This window comes from Coregonus lavaretus (genome assembly GCF_964263955.1).
Source record: "Coregonus lavaretus genome assembly, contig: HAP1_SCAFFOLD_4015, whole genome shotgun sequence".
NCBI classification, from domain to species: domain Eukaryota; kingdom Metazoa; phylum Chordata; class Actinopteri; order Salmoniformes; family Salmonidae; genus Coregonus; species Coregonus lavaretus.
Window position 1 is genome coordinate 30,682 of NW_028158165.1, and position 24,402 is coordinate 55,083.

Sequence of the window (24,402 nt, forward strand, 5' to 3'; positions counted from 1 at the left end):
AACCAACTTGACAAAGCTTGAAGAATTTTTATAATAATGTGCAAATATTGTACAATGCAGATGTGCAAAGCTCTTAGAGACTTACTCAGAAGGACACACAGCTGTAATTGCTGCCAAAGGTTATTCTAACATGTATTGACTCAGGGGTGTGAAAACTTATGTAAATAAGATATTTCTGTATTGAATTTTCAATACATTTGCTAACATTTCTAAAAAGATGTATTCACTTTGTTATTATGGGGTATTGTGTGCAGATGGGTGAGAAAAAACATATTTATTTAATCCATTTAATCCAAATGTGGAGTAAGTCAAGGGGTATGAATACTTTCTCAAGGCACTGTATGCATAGTTGAATGTCATTTGCATCTTTTTGTATTTTCCAACCTAATCAACCACCAGCCTCACAATCTACAGTATCTACATATTTCATAAAGCAAGTTTAATCTTTTGACACATGACCTTTAGGAAATAAAGAGCTTTCATACAAAACACCATTAATTCTGTATTCTCTTCTCCTAATGATAATGGCGGCATAGAGGATTGTGACTGTCTTTGCAGAAAACAGGAAACAGCGTAGACAAAAAGCCTAATTGACCCACCAGAGAGTTCACCTTGGAATAAAAGTGTGACGGAGCTAGGGGTCGAGTGATCCCGTCATCAGTGCGTATGTCTCAGAACTGAATCAACAGAGTCTGACTATCCTCAAAGGATGTGAGGAAAATGTGTTTAAAGGCCGACTGTGATATTAATAGCCATTTTTTAAGAAGTCTGTTTTAATATTCACACAGGTGACTAGACAAAATAGCAAGCTTTCTCATCCACCCTGAATGTGTCTCAGAGCCTTTATCATATCCTGAATGACGGATGCACCTACAGTGCATTCGGAAAGTATTCAAACCCCTTCCCTTTTTCCACATTTTGGCACAGGTCTGGGAAGGGTACCAATACATTTCTGCAGCATTGAAGGTCCCCAAGAACACAGTGGCCTCCATCATTCTTAAATTGTAGAAGTTTGGAACCACCAAGACTCTTCCTAGAGCTGGCCGCCCGGCCAAACTGAGCAATCGGGGAGAATAGCCTTGGTCAGGGAGGTGACCAAGAACCCAATGGTCATTCTAACAGAGCTCCAGAGTTCCTCTGTGGAGATGGGAGAACCTTCCAGAAGGACAATCATCTCTGCAGCACTCCACCAATCAGGTCTTTATGGTAGAGTGGCCAGACGGAAGCCACTCCTCAGTAAAAGGCACATGACAGCCCGCTTGGAGTTTGCCAAAAGGCACCTAAAGGACTCTGATCATGAGAAACAAGATTCTCTGGTCTGATGAAACCAAGATTGAACTCTTTGGCCTGAATGCTAAGCGTCACATCTGGAGGAAACCTGGCACCATCCCTACGGTTAATAATGGTGGTGGCAGCATCATGCTGTGGGGATGTTTTTCTGCGGCAGGGACTAGTCAGGATTTGAGGGAAAGATGAACGGAGCAAAGTACAGAGAGATCCTTGATGAAAACCTGCTCCAGAACGAAGGTTCACCTTCCAACAGGACAACGACCCTAAGCACACAGCCAAGACAACGCAGGAGTGGCTTCAGGGCAATGTCCTTGAGTGGCCCAGCCAGAGCCCGGACTTGAACCCGATCGAACATCTCTGGAGAGACCTGAAAATAGCTGTGCAGCGACACTCCCCATCCAACCTAACGGAGCTTGAGAGGATCTGCAGAGAAGAATGGGAGAAACTCCCCAAATACAGGTGTGGCAATCTTGTAGCGTCATACCCAAGAAGACTCGAGGCTGTAATCGCTGCCAAAGGTGCTTCAACAAAGTACTGAGTAAAGGGTCAGAATACTTATGTAAATGTGATATTTCAGTTTTTTGTTTTTAATAAATGTGCACAAAAAAAAATAAAACCTGTTTTTGCTTTGTCATTATAGGGTATTGTGTGTAGATTGATGAGGGAAAAAAACAATTTTATCCATTTTAGAATGTGGAAAAAGTCAAGGGGTCTGAATACTTTCCGAATGCACTGTAGTGTCCCGTCTCATAATAAAATTATGATGGTGATGATAATTACTTACAAAAGTGTGACTGTTGGTGGTGAGTGACTCCTCCCCTTCTCTGACTCCCAGCTATTCCCTTGTTATTGCGTCTATTGTCAGGGAGGCACAATGCCCCGTAGGTAAAGTCACACCAGTAGAGCCACAGTGTGCATAAATGTTTCTCCATACCTTTCTTTCTTCCTTTCATTCATGCACATTCTCCTCTCTTGATACAACAGTTTGAACATCACTCTGAGATCTGTGTTGAAGAGATGTATACATTAGCAATAGTCTATTCATTTACAGGGTCTGTACCTTGAGATCAACGTTTTGCAGCAGCAGAAAGACAAATTACAACCAAAAATATGTATTCTTAGCAACCACACATTTTTTGGTTGTAATTTGGCTCTCTGTTGCTGTAAAACGTACTTTTACGTCATAATGACGTCATTGCAGCCAGTTTTGCCTGCTCAGTTCTGCTGCTTAACAAAACTTATTTTTACTGAGTGTAACGTCATAATGACGTCATTGCAACCAGTTTTGCCCGCTAAGATGTGTTCTCTTAGCTCTGACAGGGTGTGTTTCTGACCTTCCTGCCCAACCCCAGATGGAGAGACAGATCCTGATGCAGAATCAGATGAGAGAGAGACAGATGGCCATGCAGATAGCCTGGTCCAGGGAGTTCCTCAAATACTACGGCACCTTCTTCAGCCTGGCTGCACTAGGCCTCACTATCGGGTGGGTTCTCCGTAGTGTTAACTAGGCCAGTAGGCCTACAACATGTTCACATTAAGTCTGTGTTTTTCAATAGGACATGGATGATGCCATTTTAATTCATAAATATTTGTATTAAGCTGACATGAAAGCTAAAAAGATGGGGTAACACTTTATTTTAACTGTACTGGAAGTCAGTGTCATAATATTGGCATAAACATGACATGACAAATTATATCTTGACTTCTTATGACTTTTGTTATGTCATTATGACGCTGTTATGACGTACAGTTCAAATGAAGTGTTAACAGATGGTTTGATTCTCTGAAACATACCACTACTGCTGCCACAGCTTGCAGACCTGAGTGACTGTATTTCCTACCTGTTAGGCTTGAGAGGCTCACTGATCTAAAGCTTCAGAGGTTAACTGATGATGTGAAGTGCAGTGGCTTTTAAAGCCACATCACTGTTTTATTTACAGCAGTGTGAAGGCTGTGTTGAACGCAGTTCATGATCTGTTATTCACATGCAGGTTATGATGTAGATGGGGCGATATGTTCTTTGTCAAATCACACACGTCATATATACAATGCCGCCCATAATGTTGCGTAATGCAAGTATGATTTTGACAAATTAAATTATATCAATTATTTTCGAGCATATCAATGATTGTTATAAGTATTTGTTAATCTGTATTTGGCCATCATCAACATAAAAGGCTTTGCATGGTCAATCCGACGTCTGCAGTGGCCGTACAGCATTTACTGCGATGCGGCCTCTGCAGAAGTCAGAGCGTTCATACTTCTTACGCTTTGCAGAGCAGAGCTGTTGTCAAGGAAGTGTGTTTGTGTTTATGCAGGCTTTAAGCCTTGGCCAGTGTTGATAATGTAGGCTAAACTGTGTGCCACATCGTTGCAAAAATTAACATCAGATGGTTTCAACCATATAATTGATTGTTTTAAAGAGCGACTGCCCCTAAAAACAACTAATCCCTTTGAAAACAGCATCAATATCAGTCAGAAACATTTATTCTAGTGTCAAACTTGACTACGAAGTGTAAATAGGATCATTTTGGTCATAAAGTCAGTCTCGTCTAAAACGGAGTTTGGAACCTCAGTACTGTTAATTTGCGTCAATTCAAATCTGGTATTGGGAACAAAAGAGGTCAATACACGTCTTCTAAAATAGACTAGTATTTTAAATATACGGGTCCACTGAAATACCACGCAGGGTAGTCAGAGAACTGAGCCATCGTTCTAAGTTCTTCTTTAAATACTCTGACAGAGATAGTTCCTGCTCCCTGCTGGCCTATCAGAGTAGAGACTGAGCGTGGTTTAGACTTACTCAGCCTATCGTTGGCGCACAGGCTGGTCCCAGCCCCTTGGCGCTTCACTGTTGCCATGCATTAGTTGTTTTGCAACTTGTCCAGAGAGTCAGCACTCTTAGACATCTTTGTAGCAGAACACATGTCCTTGAGCGGTCTAACAAAGAGGTAGTGTTTGTGTATGTGAGACACAAGCCTTATCTCCCCCTACTCCCTAACAGCTCCTCACATGAATCACAGCTTGTTATGTTAAACAGTCTATATCAGTACAGCACAAACCTATTATGTTTAATCATTAATGCTTTCTTATTAAGCTAACAGCACATCTAAAATATAAGAGAATAATTTCCCACAGTACGTCACAACAAGTAAATGAAGGTTGGGTTTGGATTACAAGTATGTCAACAAATCATGCCCCTTTTTGCCAAGCTCCACGTGCAAATCGCCCCTGTGCCCACTTCGCTTCCATTCATTGAATGGGGCTCCATTGTTTCATCGCCCCCAACGTGTTCAAAGGATCATGGACGTTTTAGACTGAAAAGCCCTATACGGATTGACCATGCAATGCATGCTTCCAGCAGGATGCACAGCCAATTGGTTTGCATGCCCTACCGAAGGACCCTATCATGCCGGAATAGGTGGTTGGAGTTCTACGTTGGTCCCCAGTGGTGGTGAGTATACCAGTAGCTAGACCATAGACTGCTGGTTATGTATCTGGTTATGTATATTTTGATCATTATCACTGTAATCGCTAGCATAGCTGGAGTTAGCTATCTCCCCTAACTAGATAGCTACCAACCTAGCTAGATAGCTGGATAATGTTAGCCTACCTCAATACAACTCGGATTTGGCTTGGAAACGCAATAACATTTCAAAAGAAGGCCACAGTATTTTAGCTAGCTAACAGCATTGGTAGCTATTTTTGACGAACTTTGCTAGCAACAGTAATGGCAACATTGCCATCTCTAAAGTAAATGTGACTACATCATAATATGGCAAAGTTGTTTCCTACTAGTTATTTGCCTACTTTAGCAATGTCATCGTATTTCAATGCCACTCTAAGTTAGTCACATTAGCCTCCAAGTTGCAACCCACGTCTAGTGCGCAAATAAATATTGGATGCAGGTATGGTGGTACTAGCTTAATTATGTCTGGGCTCCCGAGTGTCGCAGCGGTCTAAAGCACTGCATCTCAGTGCTTGAGGCGTCACTACAGACCCCCTGGTTCGATTCCAGGCTGTATCACAACCGGACGTGATTGGGAGTCCCATAGGGCGGCGCACAATTGGCCCAGCGTCGTCCGGGTTTGGCCGGTGTAGGCCGTCATTGTAAATAAGAATGTGTTCTTAACTGATTTGCCTAGTTAAATAAAGGTAAAATAAAAATAAATGTCTGACTACAACAGTGTATTAACAAGCAGCAATAAACTCAAACCAACTCAGGGCCATAGCAAAACATGTCTAATCCAATCTGGAGCCAGTCAGTCTACATCTGTAAAGCAAAGAATTAGCTTCCAAACGAGATTACCTTATTTCTTGAGCTATGTTTATAATTGAGGGATGATGGCAATTGTTGTCACTTTGTCTAACAGAAAAACAGAGTCCAGTTGGGTGCCAGACTGATCCCCTGGTCATGAACAGATGAGGGAACCTACCAGAAGGTGCAAAGTTGGGTATCATAACATGTCCAGCAATGTGATTGCAATGGTTTAGAAACCTCCAGAAATCATTTTATTCACTGTTCACTATTTTCACAGTTTGTCAGGCAAGATGTCTGAAAAAAAGTGTGTCATGCGATGCAAGTACCCTTGTGACACCTCCTCCTATGAAAAGGACAATCCATCATAGGCCTCTGATAGTGACCCGAGTTACTTCCCTGATGACAGCTTCATCAACAACGACAGGTAATGTGTGTTATGTGAAAAGTTTTATTTAAAAAATACCCGACTTGATAAACTACTAGGCTAATTCCCCAAGCAGATGTAGAGTGGCCTAATCAACACTCTATGCAAAAAGTTTATTTTCTCAGGAATTCAGCATTCTCTTGTGTTGATCTTGCCAACCTCCATTCTGCTGTTTTTATATCCTGTAGGTCTGATATCTGATTGGAAATTAACTCAACAGTAATGCTATTGGTCAACAACTCTAGACATGGTCAAATGGTTATGGTAGGGTCTTAGCATTGTCTCTTTCTCCTTTTTGTTCCTGACCAGCTGTGGGGATATTCATTCTCTCTCCATCCCAGGGACTCTTGGGGCGTGGCTTTTTAGGCTATGACTTCTCTCTCTGTCTCCCTCTCTGATCATGCCTAGAATAATGCCTTGTAATGCTTGTTAACTTAAGCTTTATGACTTGTATGTGATTTCATTCATTTTACAATGTAATTAAATATCTGCCTTTATGGAATAATCTTCCCATAAATCTTACAGGTAGAATAAACCTCTTTAGAATGGCATGGCAGCCAAAGCTTTTGTATATCTTTTTCGGAAATACCAATTACCCCACCAAAGACGTTCTTTAAAAAGTATACTCGTTCAGACTTTATATGGGCAAATAAAAATCATTGAATAAAAAGTATTCCTAAGTCTGAGGGTGGTTTTAACCTTTCAGACCTGGCTTTTACTTGCAACATATAGTTAAATGCACTAAAGAGGAACAATGATGTGCATGCTCATCAACAGAATATTTTTATGTGTCTATTTTCAAAAGATAAAGCTAAGAACATTAACAACTTCATAGCTAAGAACACTAACAATATGGAAGAAAATGAAACGTATTCTACAAGAACCAATATTACTCCCTAAAAACACAACCTTGGATAGCTTTTCAGAATTGACAGATAAATTGGTCCACATGGAAAACTAAAGGCATAGAAACCGTAAATGACTTTGGTTCAGGAAATACATTTATTTCCATGACAGAATAAAAAATGTATTATGGACTGACCAATGTAGATAGTTTCAAATACATGCAAGTTCAGTTACATATCACGAAATTTCGATTTGAAATCTTTTTGACATCAGAGCAACCTTGAGGGAATCTTACTTGAGTCAGAAAAGGATGTTCATATTGTTAGCAGTTGATGTTATTCTTCAACAACACAGGCCCCAAAGCAAATCAGGGGGAGAAAAAATATATTAATTCAAAGAGAACAAATCATAGTTGTTATGCTTGAATATGGATGTTTGTTCTTTCCTGTTCTCCTTGTTTCTCTGCTGAACAAAGAGACAGGATGTAGTTTATACCTGTGGCCTGTGGTTGACCAATTAGAATTCATTGCAGTAAAACTGGGCCAATGGCCAAATACAAAGTATCCCGTTTCAGGCTTCAATGTATAGATAGTTTGGACCAATGAGAACTTGCCACATGTAGCTATGTGTCCTGGACTGGAACCCCTACACAGATTCTAAACAGGTTTTGAACTGAAAAACAACCCGTGTCCCTAACCCATTAATCTTCAGTTCCCCATTACAGAAAAACAACTAGTTCCATTGCTCTCTAGTTCTCTGTGTTGTGTATTTATCTTTGAATATTCCTACAATATGATAGGGAAGATATACAAAACCTTGCAGATAGCATATCCAACTGACAATCTCTTAGGAAAATAAAAATAAACTATTGGAACCAGGACTTAAAAATAACAGATGTTGGCACAAAATGGAGGGAAAGTTGGAGCATAACTAACGAAATTACAGTTAACGAAAATGTACGCTTAATCCAGTAGAAACTAATGTATTTAATGTATTATACAAGAGACAAAATTCACAAATTCTACAGCACAACGGCAGAGTCATGTCTTAAGTGTAAAACTAATAATGACTAATAACTAATAATTCCGGAAGTTGTGGGTGGAGCTAGAAAGTTGGCTGTCAGAAGTATTACAATGTAAACATACTTTTAATCCGTCTGTCTGCATATTTCAAGACATGGCATATGGGTGTGTAGTGAGATACCCAATGGGCTAGATTATTCTCTTCTCATCTAAATCTACTAAAAACGTGGAAATCAATCAATCCACCATCATTAACACAATAGAAAATTGAATGATTGATTATTTAATAGTAAGGGCGACTGAGAAAAACTAACTGATACAATTTAAGTCCATGTTGCAAACAATAATGCAGGCACTAGGGATGGGGGTGTGAGCATGCAGGTCTGTGCAGATGAGATGTAGTCATTGTTTGTGTGCGTCTGTAAGTTGTTGTTCGTATGTATATGTTTGTACAGTGGGGAGAACAAGTATTTGATACACTGCAGGTTTTCCTACTTACAAAGCATGTAGAGGTCTGTAATTTTTATCATATGTACACTTCAACTGTGAGAGACGGAATCTAAAACAAAAATCCAGTAAATCACATTGTATGAGTTTTAAGTAATTAATTTGCATTTTATTGCATGACATAAGTATTTGATCACCTACTAACCAGTAAGAATTCCGGCTCTCACAGACCTGTTAGTTTTTCTTTAAGAAGCCCTCCTGTTCTCCACACATTACCTGTATTAACTGCACCTGTTTGAACTCGTTACCTGTATAAAAAACACCTGTCCACACACTCAATCAAACAGACTCCAACCTCTCCACAATGGCCAAGACCAGAGAGCTGTGTAAGGACATCAGGGATAAAATTGTAGATCTGCACAAGGCTGGGATGGGCTACAGGACAATAGGCAAGCAGCTTGGTGCGAAGGCAACAACTGTTGGCGCAATTATTAGAAAATGGAAGAAGTTCAAGATGACGGTCAATCACCCTCGGTCTGGGGCTCCATGCAAGATCTCACCTCGTGGGGCATCAATGATCATGAGGAAGGTGAGGGGTCAGCCCAGAACTACACGGCAGGACCTGGTCAATGACCTGAAGAGAGCTGGGACCACAGTCTCAAAGAAAACCATTAGTAACACACTACGCCGTCATGGATTAAAGTCCTGCAGCGCACGCAAGGTCCCCCTGCTCAAGCCAGCGCATGTCCAGGCCCGTCTGAAGTTTGCCAATGACCATCTGGATGATCCAGAGGAGGAATGGGAGAACGTCATGTGGTCTGATGAGATAAAAATAGAGCTTTTTGGTCTAAACTCCACTCGCCGTGTTTGGAGGAAGAAGAAGGATGAGTACAACCCCAAGAACACCATCCCAACCGTGAAGCATGGAGGTGGAAACATCATTCTTTGGGGATGCTTTTCTGCAAAGGGAACAGGACGACTGCACCGTATTGAGGGGAGGATGGATGGGGCCATGTATCGCGAGATCTTGGCCAACAACCTCCTTCCCTCAGTAAGAGCATTGAAGATGGGTCGTAGCTGGGTCTTCCAGCATGACATCGACCCGAAACACACAGCCAGGGCAACTAAGGAGTGGCTCCGTAAGAAGCATCTCAAGGTCCTGGAGTGGCCTAGCCAGTCTCCAGACCTGAACCCAATAGAAAATATTTGGAGGGAGCTGAAAGTCCGTATTGCCCAGCGACAGCCCCGAAACCTGAAGCATCTGGAGAAGGTCTGTATGGAGGAGTGGGCCAAAATCCCTGCTGCAGTGTGTGCAAACCTGGTCAAGACCTACAGGAAACGTATGATCTCTGTAATTGCAAACAAAGGTTTCTGTACCAAATATTAAGTTCTGCTTTTCTGATGTATCAAATACTTATGTCATGCAATAAAATGCAAATTAATTACTTAAAAATCATACAATGTGATTTTCTGGATTTTTGTTTTAGATTCCGTCTCTCACAGTTGAAGTGTACCTATGATAAAAATAACAGACTTCTACATGCTTTGTAAGTAGAAAAACCTGCAAAATCGGCAGTGTATCAAAAAAAAAAAAAGATCTGCCTTTATTCCACTCTCAGACCAATTTTTGCTAGTCATCGTCAACTCATTGCCTAATGCTTGTTTGCATACTTTAATTATCTTTATGGAGTCAGAAATATTTTAATAGGCTAATTGCTTATCACAGGGCGCACGTGAGGTAGATATGTTATACATACAGTACCAGTCAAAAGTTTGGACACACCTACTCATTCAATGGTTTTTCTTAATTTTTTACTATTTTCTACATTGTAGAATAATAGTGAAGACATCAAAACTATGAAATAACACATATGGAATCATGTATTTTATATTTGAGATTCTTCAAATAGCCACCCTTTGCCTTGATGACAGCTTTGCACACTCTTGGCATTCTCTCAACCAGCTTCACCTGGAATGATTTTCCAACAGTCTTGAAGGAGTTTCCACATATGCTGAGCACTTGTTGGCTGCTTTTCCTTCACTCTGTGGTCCGACTCATCCCAAACCATCTCAATTGGGTTGAGGTCGGGGGATTATGGTGGCCAGGTCATCTGATGCAGCACTCAATCACTCTCCTTCTTGGTTAAATAGGCCTTACACAGCCTGGAGGTGTGTTGGGTCATTGTCCTGTTGAAAAACAAATGATAGTCCCACTAAGCCCAAACCAGATGGGATGGTGTATTGCTGCAGAATGCTGTGGTAGCCATGCTGGTTAAGTGTGCCTTGAATTCTAAATAAATCACAGACAGTGTCACCAGCAAAGCACCCCCACACCATAACACCTCCTCCTCCATACTTTACGGTGAGAACTACACATGTGGAGATAATCCGTTCACCCACACCGCGTCTCACAAAGACACGGCGGTTGGAACCAAAAATCTCAAATTTGGACTGCAGACCAAAGGACACATTTCCACCGGTCTAATGTCCATTGCTGGTGTTTCTTGGCCCAAGCAGGTCTCTTCTTATTATTGGTGTCCTTAAGTAGTGGTTTCTTTGCAGCAATTCGACCATGAAGGTTTGATTCACACAGTCCACTCTGAACAGTTGATGTTGAGATGTGTCTGTGACTTGAACTCTGAAGCATTTATTTGGGCTGAAATTTCTGAGGCTGGTAACTCTAATGAACTTATCCTCTGCAGCAGAGGTAACTCTGGGTCTTCCATTCCTGTGGCCGTCCTCATGAGAGCCAGTTTCATCAAAGCGCTTGATGGTTTTTGCGACTGCATTTGAAGACACTTTCAAAGTTCTTGAAATGTTCTGTATTGACTGACCTTCATGTCTTAAAGTAATGATGGACTGTCGTTTCTCTTTGCTTATTTGAGCTGTTCTTGCCATAATATGGACTTGGTCTTCTACCAAATAGGGTATCTTCTGTATACGCATTAAGAAGGAAATAAATTCCACATTCACTTTTAAGAAGGCACACCTGTTAATTGAAATGCATTCCAGGTGACTACCTCATGAAGCTGGTTGAGAGAATGCCAAGAGTGTGCAAAGCTGTCATCAAGGCAAAGGATGGCTATTTGAAGAATATCAAATATATTTTGATTCATTTCACACTTTTTTTGGTTACTACATGATTCCATATGTGTTATTTCATAGTTTTGATGTCTTCACTATTGTTCTACAATGTAGAAATACAGAAAATCCCTTAAATGAGTAGGTGTGTCCAAACTTTTGACTGGTAGTGTAAATTATCAATATTACCACACTACACAGATAGAAGAACTAGTAGAGTCATTTTGGTTGTGAAATGCATTAGCAAAAAGCTTTGTCCTTTCTTTAGAACAAATGTACCACTTGGCTGTCTATTATTATATCACCCTGTCACAGGCCCTCCCAGTCAACACCACCTCATAAGATTGCCTGCTGCAGTTTCTCAAGAGATTTCCAGTTTGCAGCTGAACATGCAGGTTAGGGAAGACCAGCAAGGGGGCCCTCATCAGCATCATGCAGACATGCCCTCGCTGTGAGCATTCCTAGGAATGGAACAGTTAGCCACATGTTGGCAATTATCCAGCCAGCCACTTTCACCTGTCAGTGGCAACAGCTTTCACAGGCTCATCATTTGTACAAATACAGAAGGTAACCAACTTCATTACTTTGATACATTTGATAACATAATTGTGAAACAATTTATGTAAACTAACATTATTTGTTGCTTTCTACTTCTTAGATGCATATAATGTCTAGGGCATAACCTAGTCTGGTGCAACCAGCCTGATTGCTGTGTTCACCATTCTATTTCACTTCACATTTTATATGATATCTGAAATGAAATAGAAAGGTGAACACAGAGATCAGGTTGGTTCCACCAGGCTAATTATAACCACCATTGATAATGTAATTAATGCTCTGTGTGTTTGTGTGACCACCAGTATCTTTGATAAGGGGCCAGGTGCTGATCTACGCTGCTATGCCGATCAATGGGGTGCTGGCAAAGACCTCACCTCCAGCCTCACCTCTTGTCTGCTCACCAACTGTCATCGATGGGGAGAACATATTTTGGTAGGTTTAGTCTGACCTGTTCAAACTTCAACATAGGTGAAATCAGACACACAAACATATACTATCTCTAAGGGACTATATGTTATTTCTAATGAGGGTTACCTGGAGAAAATCGTACCTCTCTGAAATGAAAATGGATGGCCCTCCCTTCAGTAAAATATATTTTAACCTGACCGTCCCTGAATGCTTGAAAGAAAAGAAGTGACCCTCCCCTATACCCAAAATAATAATAAAACATAACGTGGATAGCAGAGAACATGCCTACTGTTTACCCTCACTCCTAAGACGGATCAGAGCCTTAGGTATGCAGTTTTGTAAGCATTACATGGCAAAGTAGCCAGAAGGTTGCGGATTCGCAGACCACCGCGGACAAGGGTAGTTGTGAAAAGACCTCCATTATAATAAAAGCACTGCATTAATCTATCTTCTTATTTGCAGTCCAAGGAAAAAATGTAATTTTATCAACGCTTTTCATTCAATTGTATGTAATTTTATGTGACTGGAAGCAAGCAGAATCTTATTTTAATACCACAACAGAGCATGACAACGAATGAGCGCATGCTACAGCACCGGATATTTCTATACAGGCAATTGTTTAAAAAGAGGAGAGTCTTAAGATTGGAACAGTGCTAAAGTTGACTCTCAACTGTCAAAATGTAGCGCAACAAGTATCTGATTATCAATGAATTTGGGAAAAACCCATTTTGTTTTTTAACATAGCAGCCACATATAATCTGGTAGGCCTATATGCGCTTGTAACTTTTTTTTAATTTGGGAAATTATCCTTTTCTAATTCATCTATTTTATTCTATGATATTGTTGTTACAAAATAGATTGTGTTGACTGTGATTAGGGCATGGAAATATAAGCGCATCTGCTAGGCTAAATTGACAAACTAGGCATGCAAAGCTCACCGCATGATCCTCAAACCAAAGACTGGCCAAACTTGTGTTTCTAAAAGTTAATTCAAATGACTGTATAGCCTAATAAGGCATTTTTCATTTCATTATTATTTCATTCTAAGTAATAATTTTGTAAAATTTATTTTTATACAGTCTAAATGTGAAATTTATAGACATGTTGTTGAAGTGCTGTTGTTGATGTGTTGTTGAAATGCTGAGCGTTCCTTCCAGCCTGTAGTGCAGGGGTGTCAAACTCATTCCACGGAAGGCCGTGTGTCTGCGGGTTTTTGTTTTTTCCAATTAATTAAGACCTAGACAACCAGGTGAGGGGAGTTCCTTACTAATTAGTGACCTTAATTCATCAATCAAGTACAAGAGTGGAGCGAAAACCTGCAGACACTCCATTGCTTAGGCAGCACAAGATGGTTTACATCAGCAAGAGCAGGGCAGGCCAGGGCTTATGATTGGGATAGCCTATCCATTGCCGTGTGTAATGCAGTGTAGCCTAGTTTTATATACACCATCCCAGCAGCGCAAAACTTGGAAAGGAAGTACATTTTCTTAGAAATTTAACCTTGCCATGTGCTTCTCCGAGCATGCTCTTCGTATAGCCAAGGCCTATTGCCTATAGTATACGCTATGGATCATTTGATTGAGATCACACTAGGCGCACTTGATATTGCGTGCACAGCAGATAATCAGGGATGAGGGGCAGCATCGGGCACACAGAGATATAATAAGCAACTAAATCTCTCAAACACTGAGCAATATGACATTTAATCGATTACAAATTAAATGACCCAATTTTTACCCAATTGTGTAAATTTCGACCGCTCCCTAACTGCCATTGGTAATAGAACAGTGACTGTGTGTTTGTTCACAGAAACATGTATGGAGCCAGCACATGGAGATGATGTGATGAAGTCCAGACTGACAGACGGGCTTGATACTGACGTCTCTGAATGGAGAGAGACCTGGCACACGGCATAAACATTTTACTACACACAGCTTTTACTTGTATTGTCTTCTTTTATTATAGAATTGAATGGTATCAGTCAATATGGGGAGGGAGAATCCCTGTGTATTCTGCAGCAGGATCAGGGAACTTCTGTTGTATACGAGACACCACACAGGAAGCTATGATCACTCTGTTTGCCAAGGTAGCCTCATTACCACCAGACAAAATGTCGATAGGCACAGTATCCGTATCGGCTGGGAATGACAATGAAAAGTGAAAGGTGCACATTGTTATATTAGTACCATAGAAGCAGTGTTATGCTATGTAAATGGTTGTTTATTCTACATGAACCTGTTAGATTTTAAAGTTATCAAAACACTTAGTTTAGAATATCTACATACATTCTCATATTACTCTGCAGGCTATTGACCTATTCAAAGCTTCCTCTGGCATCTCACCATACATCTGCCTGTGGTTATTGAACTCATCCTGCAGGAGGTTTATTTGTTGTGATTGAGTGGGGGGAAACGGCTGTGGGCAAGGTTCTGAAACACCCACATCAAACCACACCCCCCAAGCCAACTCACATTTGGCTTCTGTTATGGCCGCCAGCATTACTTGAGGAGCAAGCCAAAAAACGAGGCCCAGCGGGTGCAGTTCACCTTTAAGTGATAGTTGATCTCTGTGACTCTGTCTAATGTTCCACTCACTCCCACTCTTGCAGTGCCATTAAGAAGAAGAAGCCAGCTCTCTTTGCCCCTGTCGTGCCTCTCGGCTTCGTCCTGGCCTATCAGATGGACATGGCATATGGAACGCTAATCTACCGAATGAGGGGTAAATACTTCTCTCTTTACCATGTGTACAGACAACTGACCCAAAACATATTTTAAGAACTCAGATATTTTATTTTCACATTGTCCTTTCCACCACGGTTCCAGCAACTATGCTGGATGCGTAACCAGGCCAATGCAGTACAGCTCGGCTCAGTAATGTAAAAAGGGTATTTTAGCTCACAATCACATCTATTAGTGATTTCACCAAGATTAGAACGAGACAGGGTTGTCAATCACCCAATTTCAGTATCAAAAACCACCTCAAGAAGAAAAAGACAGATCTTGCTTTGATTTGTGTGACTTCTCTCTGTCAAACTTAAAACATTCTGTGACATCACAGATCGTGCCTTGTGACAGTGGTTATTGGGTTCCATGGTCATTAGGTATGGAGAAAGCCATTTAGATACCCTGACCAATCTCCAATAATTGGCTACCTCTCAGGGGAACATGGGCTGCTTTTAAAGCGTCACCACTTCACAAAAAGACTTGGTTAGATTTTCTTTCAGCCAACCAGAAACCGTCCAAGGCATCTCCGCCCTCAGATAAATTGAAAGATACATTAAACCTGGGTAAACAATATTCTTGCTGTAGTCAGTTACTACAGTATAGGGTAGACGTAATTTCAACAATACCCACGGCAGACCACCACAGTTTAATATCAGTATCTTAGTTGAAAGCAATACACTAATTTCTGTGATCTGAAAGAAAATGGACAATAAAGAATTCTTCTTTGCTTGCTTGTTTCCTTTGCTATTTGATTGATGTCACTTCCTGCCTGTTTGTGTCCCCAGGGGAGGCGGAGAGCATCATGGTCTCAGAACACGACCGATTGGACCTTCCACACGGTGTGCCCAACTTCGAGAGCATTGAGAAGGCAAGAAGAGCCAAGACCGCCCTCGGCTCCCTCTTTGAGAAATGACACTGACACTGCTATGGTGGGTGTGTTGTCCAGTGTCACACCTTTCTGATCTACACCCCTGGAAGTGAGTGAGTGATGCTCCTCCGTCCCAAGATCAACATTCATCAAGTCTTCACCACAGAGTTAAGCTGTGTTCACATGCTATCGGAATTATTGGAAACTCAGGACTGAGAAACTCCCGTAGTTCTCAGTCCTACGTAGTAAATACAAGTGAGAAACTTGTGTAGCATCGTTAAACCCTAGTTAGATATTTTAGAGTTTCCGATAATTCCGATAGCACATGAATGCGAAATTATACAGCCAGCCATGTACATAGGACACTTATTGAGCTGACCTAGGAATTACTGTTGTGATCAGAATCTGCATTGTTTTAGAATTATCCACACCAATGGTGTTCAGATATATATTTAATGGAAAATGGGTTAGTTCCATTTAAGCCTTAGAATTTGTGGCCACATTAAAATGGACTTCAATTGCTCACCAGTTGCAGTTCAAGATGCCTAAGATTAATGGTAAGAAGTCGCTACTCAGGCATGTCAAAAGTGTTTGTAAACGTTGTATAAAAAAATGAATTGCCATTGTAAAAGAAAAGTCGACTGCTGGTGATACTATTCGTAACTTCAATAAAATACGATTATCTGTACGCAGGACCATGTGGATATTTCTCATGACAAAGTTTACTTTCTGGAATAGAAAAAAATCATATTAACCAATTTCCACAGACATTCTTAATTTTCTGCTATCACAGTACCATTTCGACACACACAATGTTGGGGTCAGTTATTATCCGGTCATCATTTACAAACAGATTGTTTATTGTAGATGAAGATTTGATTGGAAGCAGTCTCGGGTGTTTAGCGCTGAGCTGTTTCCACACACCAAACCTGAACAGTGACATTTCACTGTAATTCTGCTACATGAAAGAATTTATACATTGAAAACAAAGAAAAAAAAGATTTGAGGTCATTCATTATTATGCATCTAAAGCGTCTGGAATCCTTTCCTACACATTCTTTGTGTGTGTGTGTGTGTGAGAGAGAGAGCACACCAGCTAGAGAAGTAGGGGTGCTGAGCGTGCTGCAGCATCCCCTGATAAATCAGAATTTCAAATTGTAAAAAATAAAACAAAGTAGTGCACTGGGCTTTACTACTAATGTATGAGAGGACCAAAATATAGCCATCAGCAGCTCACCAAAAAATGTCAGCACCCCCACCACTAAACATCTTCCAGCGGCCATGCTTGCATGCCTGTGTGCATGTGAGCAATTGTTGGGGGTTGTCATCAGGCGGATGTGGATGGAGTGTAGAGTAATATGACTCACACCCAGGATGGTAATGGTGTAGGGTTAGTGACTATAAAAGATGGACCAGTAGCAAACAGACCACAAGAAGCATCAAGGGATAGTGAGAGGCACCTAATGATATCCTATTGAAGTCTACATTGACAAGAGAACTTGGACTCACAGAACAGCATAGCATTCAAGAAGCTCAGAACACACCTGCACCAGGACCACACACTATAGGGTGACTTTAGTTCATCTCTCTCACAAGGAAACCAGCTCTACTTATTTAACTGAAAATGCTACTAAAGCTTTCTTTTGTCATCCTTGTGTGTGTTGGTACTTTGTTAATGTGTGCAAGCACTCAAAGCCTATCGAGAGACAATGGGATGAAACTGTGCGGAAGAGAGTTTATAAGAGCCGTTATCTTCACGTGTGGCGGGTCCCGTTGGAAACGGTCCTTAGATGAAGACTTGGGTAAGTAGCTACATCATTAAGGGTCTTAATGCAAACACTTGTCGATGATGTTGAACTGGTCAAACTTTTACTTTTTTCCGCAGCTGCAGTAAGACGTTGTTATAGCCTATTAATAGTGTAAATCTCATGTGACTTGGGCACCGCATTAAATCGTTTTTGAATTTTTGGTAGGCGTACTCGTCTTATTTTCAATTTTAAAAGATAAAACAAGTTATAGTCTAAAATTCAAAAGTTGCAGTCTAGTTTTCGAAAGAAAAGCGCATCTATTCAATCAAGATGTTGGTACATTTGGTCAATTCTGTCACAGAACGACGTAGATACGTCGCAGCTTGATAGTGGTAGCCTACTTCAGAACCACGGACTGCTTTTTCCTCAAAAAAATATGGTGCCCTGATGGACTGATTACTGAGAAGTAATAATTGAAACGCAATCAGCCTAAGCGACCCAACATTATTTAGTAATTTCCTATCTAAAAGTTGTTCAGAGCTCTTTCAATGAATAGCAAGGTGGACCTGCAATGTACTCAGCACGGTTTCTGAGCGTGATTCACTCAAATTAATTGTCAGGGTGTCTTGACACGGTGGAACAATTTTGAATTAAAAAAAGATGAACCCAACATTTTGTATTTTGGGAGATTTTCACTGTCATTTTATGTATTCACTTTTAGAGTTTGTGTACCTGTATTCATATTAGTCTATGCATTAAAGTTTAGATATTTTCTTTCAATAATGAGTGTCTCACTAGCCCCGTTTATACCTGGTTCTAACATACGTCAGTTGTCCTGATCTTGTCCACATTCTGATTGTGCCTACATTTGTCGACAGGTAGGCCTATAGACAATAAAAATACTCATTGTGAACTGATTTTGATTAGATCTCCCTGACCACCTCCGGAGATAGCCAAGACGCATTTTGTAAGGATATTCTTGAAGTGTAAACAAATCCTGACAACAAAAGCATAGTGTATACATTTTGCCAACTTCACCGTGGTCCCGCCATCATAAAATAAATCACACCGGCCAGTCGAGGTAGTAAGTATGGATAACGATAGGCTACCGCTACAATTCCTCCAGAATTAAGATCATGGTCTTCATTAGAAAGCAAGTGCCTACTGGCACTGTGATCGGATGCCATAGTCCAATAGAAATTAGATAACACGTACAGAAATAAAGATATCGTCCCGAATTAAAGAAAAAGGGTTCACACGTCCAATGCCAGCGCAAAATCAAATATTTGAAAACATCTTAAAGAAACGTCAAGGACTGTAATAGCAGGAGTGGGAACGGGATAACCCAATGCCCATTTTGTTTGGAGCTGGTCGCAGTTTTGTGACCATCCCATGATCCCACCAACGCCCACAGTTCATTCTGGACAGTGCTGTAGAGGATGGAGATATTGAATTGCTGAGCGCTTTATACACGTTTTTGTAATGTGAAAAGTCTAAGGGCTCTATTCAATCCGCATCTCGGAAATCAGCTTTGCAGCATGATTGAAATTGAAATGGTATCTTCCCGCTTTAGCTGAGACCGCGTTCACGGTAGACGCTACTTATGTCGGCTCATTCGGAAATTACCTTTACATATATAGGCTATAGCGGAATCTGTAACGTACAGATTGAACAGAGCCCTAATTCACGTTGCTATTATCAGATATGAAAATAATACAGTGGTAGGCCTATTATACTGAACCAAAATTTACCTAAATATAAACGCAACATGCAACAAATAACGATTTTACTGAGTTACAGTTCATATAAGGAAATCAGTCAATTGAAATAAAAAATTAGGCCCTAATCTATATATTTCACGACTGGGCAGGGGCGCAGCCATGGGTGGGCCTGGGAGAACATAAGCCCACCCACTATGGTGCAAGGCCCAGCCAATCAGAATGAGTTTTTCCCCCACAAAAGGGCTTTATTACAGACAGAAATACTCTTCAGTTTCATCAGCTGTCCGGGTGGCTGGTCTCAGACGATCCTGCAGGTAAAGAAGCCGGATGTGGAGGTCCTGGGCTGGCGTGGTTACACATGGTCTGTGGTTGTGAGGCCGGTTGGACGTGCTGCCAAATTCTCTAAAACGACAGTTTATGGTAGAGAAATGAACATTACATTCTCTGGCAACAGCTCTAGTGGACATTGCTGCAGTCAGCATGCCAATTGCACACTCCCTCAAAAGTTGAGACATCTGTGGCATTGTGTTGTGTGACACAACTGTACATTTTAGAGTGGCCTTTTATTGTCCCCAGCACAAGGTGCACCTGTGTAATGATCATGCTGTTTAATCAGCTTCTTGATATGCCACACCTGTCAGGTGGATGGATTATCTTGGCACAGGAGAAATGCTCACTAACAGGGATGTAAACAAATTTGTGCACCAAATTTGGGAAAATAATATTTTTGTGTGTATGGAAATTTTTTGGGATCTTTTATTTCAGCTCATGAAACATGGGACCAACACTACATGTTGCGTTTATATTTTTGTTCAGTATATAATACAGTGGCTTGTCTATGGACATTTTATAAAAATCCACTCTGGCTCTAAAGGTAGCCTACAGGTGGAAAATTAGGCCTACACAATATACACTATATACAAAAGTATGTGGACACCCCTTCAAATTATCTGCTATTTCAGCCACACCCGTTGCTGACAGGTGTATAAAATCGAACACACACCCATGCAATCTCCATAGACAAACATTGGCAGTAGAATGGCTGAAGAGCTCAGTGACTTTAAACGTGGCACCGTAATAGGATGCCACCTTTTCAACAAGTCAGTTCGTCACATTTCTGCGCTGCTAGAGCTGCCCCGGTCAACTAAGTGCTGTTATTGTGAAGTAGAAACGTCTATTTAATTTATTTATTTATTTAACCTTTATTTAACTAGGCAAGTCAGTTAAGAACAAATTCTTATTTACAATGACGGCCTACACCGGCCAAACCCGGACGATGCTGGGCCAATTGTGCGCCGCCCTATGGGACTCCCAATCACGGCCGGTTGTGATACAGCCTGGAATCGAACCAGGGGGTCTGTAGTGACGCCTCAAGCACTGAGATGCAGTGCCTTAGACCGCTGCGCCACTCGGGAGCAACAACGGCTCAGCCGCGAAGTAGTAGGCCACACAAGCTCACAGAACGGGACCGCAGTGTTGAAGCGCATAAAAATCTTCTGTCCTCATTTGCAACACTCACTACCAATTTCCAAACTGCCTTTGGAAGCAACGTCAGTACAATAACTGTTTGTCGGGAGCTTAATGAAATGGGTTTCCATGTCCGAGCAGCCGCACACAAGCCTAAGATCACCATGCGCAATGCCAAGCGTCAGCTGGAGTGGTGTAAAGCTCGCCGCCATTGGACTCTGGAGCAGTGGAAACGCTTCTCTGAAGTGATGAATCATGCTTCACCATCTGGCAGTCCGATGGACTAATCTGGGTTTGGCGGATGCAAGGAGAACACTACCTGCCAATGCATAGTGCCAATAGTAAAGTTTGGTGGAGGAGGAATAATGTTCTGGGGCTGTTTTTCATGGTTCGGGCTAGGCCCCTTAGTTCCAGTGGAGGGAAATGTTAACGCTACAGCATACAATGACATTCTAGACGATTCTGTGCTTCCAACTTTGTGGCAACAGTGTGGGGAAGGTCCTTTCCTGTTTCAGCATGACAATGCCCCCGTGCACAAAGTGAAGTCCATACAGAAATGGTTTGTCGAGATCGGTGTGGAAGAACTTGACTGGCCTGCACAGAGCCCTGACCTCAACCCCATCGAACACCTTTGGGATGAATTGGAACACCGACTGCGAGCCAGGCCTAATCGACCAACATCAGTGCCCGACCTCACTAATGCTATTGTGGCTGAATGGAAGCAATCCCCGCAGCAATGTTCCAGCATTTAGTGGAAAGCCTTCCCAGAAGAGTGGAGGCTGTTATAGCAGCAAAGGGGGGGACCAACTCCATATTGATGCCCATGATTTTGGAATGAGATGTTCGACGAGCAGGAGTCCACACTACTTTTGGTAATGTAGTGTACCTTGCCATACACTTGTCAGGCACTGTGCTCTTCTGCTGCGACTCCAACATAGTCCATCACATCATCCTCAATACATTTGTAGTAGGCCTATATCACTCTAACAACCCTCGATGAGTGAAAGAGACTCCGTTACTGAATTATCACTGATCAATGAGTTGGAGGAAACCAAACACGGTCATTCTCCCAGCATGTTACATTTCTGTTCCTTTGGTATAACTGTTTAGGTCTGGTATAGGCTAATGCAAAATCTTTTTTGATTTGATTAAATTCTGTTCTATTATATTCTGTGAATCTTTTAGCATTTTCCAGACAAATAGCTAGCAATAGAGTGCAGAAGATGTCCAAACTGATTCGTAAAGGCGCATAGCTCTCTGTAAGCATGAGCGAGGCCACTTCCACAATTACAAATAATTTGGAATAAAGTGTGTATGAGTGTATGAGCTGACGAGGTTATCGGCACAGTATTAAGCCCAGTCTTAAATTGTTGGTTAACAAAAGTAGGCCGTAATGATGAGAGTATAACTATTGAGTATAAAAGTATGCTTTTTTCTGTCGATTTACACAGCTTGTGTCATAAGGGAAGGTCCAAGGCAGGTTGGATTCATTTGCATACAGGGAGGGACCAGGGAATCTGGTCACAATGCATATGCAGCGGGCAGATAAGAGACATTTTAAATCCACGTGTAGAAGCAACAAAACTTGATCAGATAGTTATCGGCTCATCTTGATCGGATGATGACAACCAAATGTTAATGCAAGGTGTACTCACCGCTACTGACTGTCCCTCCCGATGCTCTGACCTCTTCCAGATCTCTTCCATGCCAGCTCCCACAGTGATGTCACAGAGGGCGAGGACAGCAGACTCAACTGGCCTCATGGTCTGGACCAGGCCGCAGTAGTAGACCACCCTCTCCAGCTCTCCTCCTCATCCTCCACCTCCCTGGCTGACCTCCTCTCACTCCTGGGTAGAGTGGGGGACCATAGTGGGTCAGTGGCCAACCTCGACCCCAGTGAAGAGCTCCAGAATCATGCATTGGTGTTGGGAGGAGTGGGGGGAGCCAGAGAGCAGGCCAGGAGCCCAAGCATCAATTGGCAACTCCGCGACAGGCGAAAGAGGAACTTTTCCTCGGGGGTAGCTGGCATGTGCTGCAACCAGGGCTGCACTAAGAATGACATTGGGCTTCTGTGCTGAGACTGGGGCAGTGGGCAACAGGATGGTGGTGAGGTAGAGCTGCCCTAGCCTGGGTTTATCTGACCACCTCCTCTATGTGTTATTGGAGTGAGGGTGACAGGTAGCCGTTTTCTTTTCAGTGTTTCATTAGGTTGTTGATGGGAGAAATTTCAACACAGGCTAGCTCAGGGTTTCCCAAACTCGGTCCTCGGGACCCCAAGGGATGCACGTTTGAGTTTTTCCCTAGCACTACACAGCTAATTCAAATAATCAACTAATCATCAAGCTTTGATAATTTAAATCAACTTTGTAGTGTTAGGGCAAAAACAAAACGTGCACCCCTTAGGGTCCCGAGGACCGAGTTTGGGAAACGCTGGGCTAGCTGTTTAAATGGCTTTGTACACTTCTGTATTATGTGAAAGGCAAATAGTTTGCAATTCATTTTCATTATTTGTTATTGCTCAAATTTTGTTTAATCATTAAATGAATTACTGCATTACTGAAGCAAGAGCACTTATGCACTTCCCTGAGAAATACAATTGTTTGAATGACATGAAAAATGCATCCGCCCTTACACCCACCAAGAATACCCCATTGAAATACTGTGAACATATGTTAAGTGTATGTAAATGTAAAACTCATTGAATATCAATATAAATTATATTTTGTATATCACATCTTGTCCACGTCGAAATGTCTCATCCACTTACTGGAAAAGCAAAAAATGTGCTAGCTATATAATAATGCATGGAAAGAACATATTGGCATTTATTCAGTTATTTTAATAAAACATACATGATTTCATGTCTGCATTCTACCTGGGGTAAAACCACATTATTATTGGCCATTACTCAATGTTTACTGTAGCTGACACCATGGAAACAGTCAGGTAATAAGGAAAAATAACCTCTTATTTTGGATTATCAGCTTTCTTTTGCTAGTTTTTTTCACTACTCTCCTGGTTCACCAAGGAAACGGTAACACAGTTAGCTAGTGGCCCTGACCTGCAGCCAGTAGTGTTTAGTCAGTCGTGAGGACAGGAGGATCAATCAGATACAATAATGGTTATGACAATGACTACCATACTTCCACAGAACATTAGTTACACTTACTATCACCACCATTACCAAGGTGTACCTGAGAGGGATTTCACACAGCTAGTTTTAACAGGGACTCACTGGTTTATGAGGATCCAACCCCATTTAGCCTCAAAGCAATCACAACAAATCACCACAGTTTTATCAGTGGGAGACCATTCTTGACTGTAGGCCTACTACACCGGAGTATTTGACAATGGTTTAAGTCACCAGTCACGCCTTAAATAGATACAAGTTTCTCTGAGGTGTGTGTGCGCCCATGTGTGCAATTACTTTTCAATACATTTCAAAACAAGTATTTAGATAATCTTTATTTGAAAGTACAGTGGGGAAAAAAAGTATTTAGTCAGCCACCAATTGTGCAAGTTCTCCCACTTAAAAAGA

The 24,402-nt window shown here is 41.5% G+C and overlaps 2 protein-coding genes across 4 annotated transcripts in view; both read left to right on the top strand.

The window, feature by feature from the left end:
- LOC311124360 (plasminogen receptor (KT)-like) overlaps positions 1-16,616 on the top strand; it is a 32,269-nt gene extending 15,653 nt beyond the window's left edge. For 2 of the 3 annotated variants that reach the window (XM_084198521.1, XM_084198522.1), the window contains exons 3-5: positions 2,643-2,773; positions 14,946-15,055; positions 15,846-16,616. In XM_084198521.1, coding sequence (XP_084054647.1) covers positions 2,643-2,773; positions 14,946-15,055; positions 15,846-15,973 — 369 coding nt within the window. In that variant the 3' untranslated portion in view covers positions 15,974-16,616. Of the gene's footprint in view, positions 1-2,601; positions 2,774-14,945; positions 15,056-15,845 lie in introns of all 3 variants that reach the window. The other variant, XM_084198523.1, reaches the window with a different exon arrangement.
- Positions 16,617-17,552: 936 nt separating this feature from the next.
- LOC311124358 (relaxin-3-like) lies at positions 17,553-22,942 on the top strand (the record flags this gene model as incomplete). The annotated part of the gene is made up of 2 exons (XM_084198520.1): positions 17,553-17,730; positions 22,560-22,942. 2 exons carry the CDS (start codon positions 17,553-17,555, stop codon positions 22,940-22,942), a joined length of 561 nt encoding a protein of 186 aa, XP_084054646.1.
- Positions 22,943-24,402: the final 1,460 nt, after the last annotated feature.